General features: G+C 38.6%; 1 protein-coding gene across 1 annotated transcript in view; it reads left to right on the top strand.

Annotated features, from left to right (window-relative positions):
• Positions 1–3,334, top strand: part of LOC110525731 (sodium- and chloride-dependent GABA transporter ine) — a 55,214-nt gene extending 51,880 nt beyond the window's left edge. Inside the window, exon 13 of the mRNA XM_021606130.3 lies at positions 1,676–3,334. Coding sequence (XP_021461805.1) covers positions 1,676–1,792 — 117 coding nt within the window. The 3' untranslated portion in view covers positions 1,793–3,334. The remainder of the gene's footprint in view (positions 1–1,675) is intronic.
• The last annotated feature ends 5,777 nt before the right edge of the window (positions 3,335–9,111 follow it).

Raw genomic sequence — 9,111 nt, forward strand, 5'->3', positions numbered from 1 at the left:
ACTGTTGTAGCATCATGCATACATACTCTGCTTATATACTAGTATGTATGTATGTAAGTATGTATGTATGTATGTATGTATGTATGTATGTATGTATGTATGTATGTATGTATGTATGTATAATACGAATTGTATTCGTATTAGAATTGTATTCGTATTATATATACATGCATTGTATTCGTATTATACATACATGCATTGTATTCGTATGATACATACATGCATTGTATTCGTATTACACACAAACACCCCATCCTGGTCTCAGACCATTTCATATTATTCTGTACGAAAATCCGTTTCGTATGGTATGTATTAATTTGTGGATGTCCAAAGCTCATTTCGTATAATATGTTACGAATTACAATTCGTATTATATGTTACAAATTTGCAAAACGTACAATATGTTACAAACCAATACAGTTGTGAAGAGGGCACAACAAAACCTTTCCCCCTCGGGAGACTGAAAAGATTTGGCATGGGTCCCCAGATCCTCAAAATGTTCCACAGCTGCACCATCGAGAGCATCCTGACCGGTTGCATCACCGCCTGGTATGGCAACTGCTTGCCATCTGACTGTAAGGCACTACAGAGGGTAGAGCGAACGGCCCAGTACATCACTGGGGCCAAGCTTCCTGCCATCCAGGACCTATATAATAGGCGGTGTCAGAGGAAAGCCCATAAAATTGTCAGAGACTCCAGTCACCCAAGTTATAGACTGTTTTCTCTGCTACCGCACGGCAAGCGGTACCGGAGCGCCAGTCTAGGACCAAAAGGCTCCTCAACAGCTTCTACCCCCAAGCCATAAGACTGCTGAACAATTAATCAAATCTCCACTGGACAATTTACATTGACACCACCCTCCCTTTTGTACATTGCTGCTACTCGCTGTTTATTATCTATGCATAGTCACTTCACCCCCACCTACATGTACAAATGACCTCAACTAACCTGTACCACCGCACACTGACTCTGTACTGGTGCTCCCGGTATATAGCCTCGTTATTCTTATTGTGTTACTTTTTATTATTACTTTTTATTTTAGTCTACTTGGTAAATATTTTCTTAACTCTTCTTGAACTGCACTGTTGGTTAAGGGCTTGTAAGTAAGCATTTCATGGTAAAGTCGACACTTGTTGTATTCGGCGCATGTGACAAATAAAGTGATTTGAAATTCAAGCTAGGTGGCTAACGTAGCTAGCTGGCTAAAGTTAGCTAGGCTAGGGGTAGGTTTAAGTTTAGGAGTTAGGATAAAAGGTAGGGGTTAGGGTTAGCTAACATGCTAATCAGTTGAAAAGTCCAAAATGCTAAAGTTGTCCATGATGAAACTCGAACTCGCAACCTTTGGGTTGCTAGACGTTTGCGTTATATGCCAACCTGTCCTCCCAATCAACCACACTACTTTAGTTTTTGCCTTAAGTAACCATCTGTCTAATGTAACCATGCCAAGCGTAACATATCATACTCATTTGAATGCCCTGGATTTACTATTTCTATGTTACGTATAGTATACGAGACCAGACTGCGCACACACATTGTACTGATACTGTACGTTTTATCCCACATGACAGTCATATAAATAACAAAAGTGCAGTCCGGGCATCAGCAGACACCATAAGAAATTAAATTATTTATGTGATTCTTAACCTGTTCTTCTATATATTCTATGTGCCCCCAGAGAATAAAAACAGCTGTGACTCCTACAATAGAGTTGGATCCTGTCAACCATCTGCCAGAGGAGCAGAGCGAAGACACACCGGAGTCTGTTTTCTTGTCTATCATCACTCCTCTGTAACCACAGCCAGTATGTCTAAGTGCTTGCGTGCGTGAGTCAGTGTGACTGTGAGTGCTCTATTGGTATGGGGAGGTGTGGGTTGTTAGGTAGTTTACAGTTTATGTAAATAGCATATTTACGTATTTTACCCTTGTCGCTCTAGGAATCTCTTCAACCAACACCTCTCCCCCTGGACATAACATATTTTGTCTCCCAATTTGATTTTGAATTCCATGACCTCAATGGTCCAGATAGATCTAAAGGCAGAGTACCTCTTTGAACCAACATTGCCATCTTGTGGCTGTTTCAAAGTTTTTATTCACACCGTGAGGTTCATTTGAGGCTCATGTGAATAGTGAACTCAGTGATTGACTGAACAAACACCAGGCTGGTCTAATATAGAAACATGCATGTGATATTTATTCCTCTCCTAGAAAGATAATATGCAATTAGATGTATGGCGGTTATATGGTGTGCCTTTTACTGATAACTGTAAGGAGGGGAACCACTGCAGTGTTGCCATGACCAGTAGTGTAAAGTACTTAAGTAAAAATACTTATGTTGTTTTTTGGGTATCTGTGCTTTGCGTTACTTTGACAACTTTTACTTTTACTTCGCTACATTCCTAAAGAAAATTATGTATTTTTTACTCCATACATTTTCCCTGACACCCAAATGTTCTCGTTACCTTTTGAATGCTTAGTAGGACAGGAAAATGGTCTAGTTCCCACACTTATCAAGAGAACATCCCTGGTAATCCTTACTGCCTCTGATCTTGCGGACTCACTAAACACATGCTTCATTTGCAAATTATGTGTTGATGCGTGCCCCTGGCTATCCATAAATTAAAAATTAAATAAATCGGTGCCATCTGGTTTGCTTAATATAAGGAATTTTTAATTATTTATACTTTTTCTTTAAATGTTGATACTAAAGTATATTTTAACAATTACATTTACTTTTGATACTTAAGTATATTTAAAACCAAATACTTTTAGATGTTTACTCAAGTAGGATTTCACTAGATGACTTTGCCTTGAGTCATTTTCTATTAAGGTATCTTTACTTTTACTCAAGTATGACAATTTTGTACCTTTTCCACCAGTGGCCATGACATCTGTTAGCAGGGAAAGTCCAGGGTTCTGTCATTATTCATCTGCTTTATTACACTTTATTACACATGGTATCATTGAAGTCTTAAGGGTTCTGGTTGAAGTTTTCTATTTGAATTGCTCTGCCACAGTCTGGGCCTTTGTCGTATGTCATGTTTGTTTGCAACAATGACAATTGGAGCTCAGCATTACCAGGAGTGCCTTTTGTCACTAAAAGATCCAATGACATTGGAAGTGGCTTTGGACTATACGACTGAATTTACAATGGGGTGTCTTTTGAGGGGTCACAGAAATATATAGACGGGTGGGTTGTTTAGCAACAAAACCAATGCATGCGCAACTGTGGAGCAAAAGAGTCAGGTTGACTTAAAATCAAAGGATTGTTGACAACATGTAAACTATATTTCCTCTCCAAATCTTTCTTGAAAACATAAATACATTTGCACAATGAGCACTTGTTGTCTCTCAAATACATTGTTACATTTGTAATTTTAGCCATATTATCATAGACGTGACAAGAGTAAAACACCTCAAAACAAGACATGGTATCAATACACAATGATCTAAAACAAGCTTCTTGTCATTGTTGCTAGCTATCTGACCGTCCAGAATCATAACAACACACAGACTTCTGCCCCAACGCGTAATTTGTGACGTTGTCAGCTAACCCATCTATAAGATCAATTTGGTATAGTGACTAAGTGTAGATAACTTTGCCACTGGCCTTGAAAAAAATCATTTTTTTGCATGATGAATATTTGATGAAGATACCCCCCCCCAAATATCATAGAGAATATCACCAAATCAGGTTGAGTATAATTTACAAATGCACAAAATATATATTTTAGAGGTGTGTTTACTCTCTTTTGATATAAAACAAGATCCTATTCACATTTAGTGAGCTATTAAGAGTGTATTTTGTGCCTGTTTGTTTGACAAACAGCATTTTGTTTTCACAAATTACAATTAGTAAATTATGTTTATGATGACAAGCATATATTTTTCTACAATTACACAAACCACAATAGCAGATTAAAAAGATAATCATGGCTCTGATCATGCCTTATACAATTTTGTTAAGCTATAACAAGTTGTATGGTTTGTTTTATCATTTTGAATATGCTGTAAAAAAAATATGAACATGTCACATTGCTTCTCTGTTGCCCTAGCAATGGGAGGATGGCTCAAATTATTTTAGCCTCTGTAGAATTTTACACTACAGTGGTGAACAGTACTCTTAGTAGTCTGGTATTGTTACAGGCTTTGTTTTTTCCATTTATGTTTTGAGGTTGGACTTAAGCACGTAGGGCGTGCCGATTGGTGTCACCTCATTAGTCAGTATGTGTTGCACCTGTGCTGGTTGCCATCTTGTTAGTGGGAAGGTGTTTCACCTATGCTGGCCCAGGTGCTATATAAGAGTGGGTGGCTCAGTGCACCAGTGGTCTTGAAAGAGGTAAAGGTTTAACACCTCTAATTTGGGCTCCTTAGTTGAGTTCTAGACAAACAATACTTTATCTGATCTTATGTTTTTTTGTTTTGCTCTACTTTGTTGGTTTGCGTCCTGTCTTTAAGTTTGGTGTTGGTTTTTCTTCTTAGGCAAATTTAGTGGGCACTGATGGTGGGTGTCTTTTAGGTTCCAGTTGTTGCTAGTCGACTTTCAGTGGACACCCCCATGAGTTTCTTTCATATCCGACTCCTAAAATCCCACCCGTTTCGTTTTGATTGTAGTCAGTGACTCTTTGTTAGTTCCCTTTCTGTTTGAGCGACATTTTGTTTTTCTTGCTGGGGAAAGTAACACAGAGGGGGCCCATCCGGGATCTTGTTTCCTATGAGTATGGTAGTCGCTTTAGTCACTTACTCTGAAGCTCTGCTGTGCCCAGACATTTGAGTGTTCAAAATACACTTGTGGTAGAGTTGTCTGTCACTGACATCCACCTGACGATAAAGTTGCATGAACACACAGGCTTATAAAATTAAAGCCATTGACTTTAAGTTGGAAGCATTTTGGAAAACCCTACATGGGAGATGCTAAATAAATGTACGAAGGCGAATCTGCTCGTCATTGTAACGGTTTTCTTCCGTTGAAGGAGAGGACCAAAGCGCAGCGTGGTTAGTGTTCATCTTATTTAATAATAATAATCCAAACTGAACACTTCAAATTACAAAACAACAAATGTGAAACCAGTCCTATCTGGTGCATAGAGACAGAAGACAACCACCCACAAAACAGGCTACCTAAATATGGTTCCAAATCAGAGACAATGACTAACACCTGCCTCTGATTGAGAACCATATCAGGTCAAACATAGAAATAGACAAACTAGACATACAACATAGAATGCCCAATCAGCTCACGTCCTGATCAACACTAAAACAAAGAAAACACAAAGGAACTATGGTCAGAACGTGACAGTAACCCCCCCCCCCCCCCCCCCCCCAAGGTGCGGACTCTGGCCGCAAAACCTGAACCTATAGGGGAGGGTCTGGGTGGGCATCTGTCCGCGGTGGTGGCTCTGGCGCAGGACGTGGACCCCACTGGACCCCACTCCACCATAGTCTTTGTCCGCTTTAGTGTCCTCCTAGGAACGGCGACCCTCGCCGCCAACCTAGGACTGGCAACCCTACTAAAGGGCCCCACTCCACTAAACAAACTCCTCCGGACTGAGAGGCAGCTCCGGACTGAGGGGCAGCTCAGGACCAAAAGTATGTGGATACCTTCTTCATTGAACATCTCATTACAAATTGTTGGGCGAATGCTCCACGTTTTTGGTTTGCGTCCTGTCTTTAAGTTTGATGTGGGTTTTTCTTTTAGTTTGCCTCTTCTTAGGCACATTTAGTGGGCACTGATGGTGGGTGTCTTTTAGTTTCCAGTTGTTGCTAGTCAACTCTCAGTGGACACCCCATGAGTGTCTTTCAGAAACGACTCCTGAAATCCCACCCGTTTCGTTTTGATTGTTGTCAGTGACTCTTTGTAAGTACCCCCTTCTGTTTGAGTGACATTATTTGGTTTTCTTTCTGGGGAATGTAAAAGTATACTTTCTCTCTGGTGGTTTTCTTTTATAGATAAGGATTTCACCTGGATTCTATGTTCCTTATACTCTAGCAATGGTGTCGCATCAGAGATTAGTAGACATAATATTGAAAAACTGTTGAATCTTTGTTATTTTGGCATCTCAAAATATTTTAGTTTTAGGTTACTGCTGCGTATTCTTTTTAATTGTTCTCATGTACCTTACATTTAGACCAAATATTTACATTTATTTTACAATGTAGTTGTTTTTGTATCAAGCTAAATGGTTTATTGAATAACAAACACTATTTCTGCATTAACTCTGTGTGATGCCTTTTAATCTAATGGTATAAATGTTTATGCTCATTATGCTTTTGAGACAGTTGCTGTCTCTCCTTTTGAAATTTTACACAAGTCTGATTCGTTTCTTTCTTACTGTCTTTACAAAATCTGAAACGTGTTTATTGCACAGTGGTACGTGTCAATAAAGAACATTATTGCCAAATAGGCTTGGTTTTCATGAGCCCTGTCAATTCATCAATAATGCGTCCGTTATGAAGAACATAACACTAGATGGCGGCACAGTGCAGACAGTAACATGCAGCTCAGGTCAGTGGTTTGTTGCCACCAAGGCCAGTACAAATGTCTATGATTCGTCATTACAAGCTAGTTAACTTATGTTATTGAAATTTGGAAAAGGTATACATTTGAAGCTTTTTTTAGCTGTGGTGTCCTGCAAAACTCACTCAACCACTTTGTCTCTTGTATACAGGTGATAACTACCAGCTAGTGTTTATACTCATAACAAATGTCTAGCTGTAAATCTATAGTATAGCGTACCTCGGAAGCTAGTGGAAAATTCTTCCACACTTTAGACCCATACTGTATACTATAGTTATGATTGGGAATGCAGAACAATGTATCTGGCTAACTGCTTAGAGTTATGCACCCACAAAATCTTAATTTCTCTGATTGGTCGAATATTATTATTTTTTTACAATTAAGCACAAATCGGGTTTCATTCTTCTTTTGAGACATTTTTATTGCACTCTGCAGGAATTCCGTAGGCACAGATCTGTGCATGCATGGGAGAGCAGAGAAGAGTGGAAGTCTAGTTAAATGCAGTACCTTTGGAGAGTGTTAATTAGCCTCACAATGGAGCAGTACAGTTCTCTGAGCATTCAGCAGGGTCTGTGCCATAGGCCTGTACTGTGATCAATATCCACCTTCCTGCCCCCTTCATAACAGAAATGTATCGCGGTCACTACTGCTGGCGGGGATGCTAGATCAATAGCTGGAACACCAGTTGTGTGCAATGAATTATCAGGTAGAATAGAAAACGGCAGTAGTCTGGACCTGGTAACATTTGAATTCCCCTGCTATAGTATTTACTATAGATCTTAATTTGATCCTACATCTTTTAGTGTATTTGAGGTTTAATAAGGCTTCTAACGTTTGTAATTAAGAAAAAAAGAGTTCTAAACTTCTCTGCCAATAACAGCTAGTTCTCAGTTTTCCCTTCCCCATTCAGACCACTTCAAAACAGTCCTAGCTAAATTCTTGCTTGAGAAATTTCTCTTTGCTAAGGACCTATTTTTGTTTATTTTTGATCATTTTAATTGAAAACTATTACAGTAAGGTACTTGATTTTTACCCAGAAATTATATGATATTGAGACAATTACCCAAGTCAAATTAAGTTCCCGTATAGGCCTAACCAGCCAATTATGTGTTTTGATAACAACAAACATTCCAGCAAACTGGAACCTTCCCAGAACATTAGCTAACATTCCAATTAAGTTCTAGTCAGGGTGTGAGAACATTAGGATGATAACATCCCACAAACATTCCAAGAAGACTTTTGATCACCAAATACTTTTTTTTCTAAGAAAATGTTTGAAATATCCTCGGAATGTTCTACTAACATTCACTAAAATGTTGTTCACAACATCTGTAAAAACTATCACAGAACATTCGACTAAGGTTCTCACACTAAGGTTCTCACAATGTTCCGGTATTGTTCTTAGAACATACTGCCTCAACGACATGTGGGAGCAATAGAAGTGGTTCTGAGGAAACATTACAGAAATGTTATGCTAATGTTGATGAATATGTTATTCAAAACACCCATAAATAACAATAAACCGGGAATATTCCTACAATGGTTGCATTATAATGCAACATTCTAACTTGATGGTTCTAATAACGTTCCCTGAACATACCTCAGTAATAAAATGTTGGAGCAATAGAAGTGGTTCTAAAAACATTCCTGGAATATTCAGCTGATGTTGACAGAGATACAGTGCCTTTAGAAAGTATTCACACCCTATGACTTTTTCAAAATGTGTCACAGCCTGAATTTAAAATGGATAAAATGTATATTTTTTGTTGTCACAGGTCTACATACAATTCACCATAATGTCAAAGTGGAATTACGTTTTTCAAAATATTACAAATTAGTATTCAAGCCTTTTGTTATGGCAAGCCTAAATAAGTCCAGGAGTACAAATTTGCTGTACAAGTCACATAAGTTGCAAAGATTCCCTCTGTGTCAAAATAATAGTGTTTTAATATGATTTTTGAATGACTACCTCATCTCTCTACCCCACACATACAATTATCTGTAAGGTCCATCAGTCGAGCAGTGAATTTCAAGCACAGTTTCAACCACCAATGACCTGCAAATAAGGGCTTTGACACGATGAAGTGAATAATTACACTTTGGATGGTGTATAAATACACCCAGTCACTACAAAGATACCGGAGTCCTTTCTAAGTTGCCGGAGAGGAAAAAAACTGTTACAGAGTTTAATGGTTGTGATATGAGAAAACTGAAGCTAGAACAACATTGTAGTTACTCCACAATACTAATTTAATTGACAGAGTGAAAAGTAAGAATCCTGTGCAGAATACAAATATTCCAAAACATGCATCCTGTTTGCAACAAGGCACTAAATTAATAATGCAAAAAATGTCCTGAATACAGTGTTATGTTTGGGGCAAATCCAATAACGCATTACTGAGCACCACTCTCCATATTTTCAAGCTCAAGTATAGTGGTGGCTGCATCATGTTATGGATGTGCTTGTAATCGTTAAGGGCTGGAGTTTTTCAGGATAAAGAAAATACATGGACGCACAGGCAAAATCCTAAAGGAAAACCTGCTTCAGTCTGCTTTCCACCAGGCACTGGGAGATGAAGGCACCTTTCAGCAGTGGC

Source organism: Oncorhynchus mykiss, chromosome 6 (assembly GCF_057628025.1).
Source record: "Oncorhynchus mykiss isolate SJ-2025 chromosome 6, ASM5762802v1, whole genome shotgun sequence".
NCBI classification, from domain to species: Eukaryota; Metazoa; Chordata; class Actinopteri; order Salmoniformes; family Salmonidae; genus Oncorhynchus; species Oncorhynchus mykiss.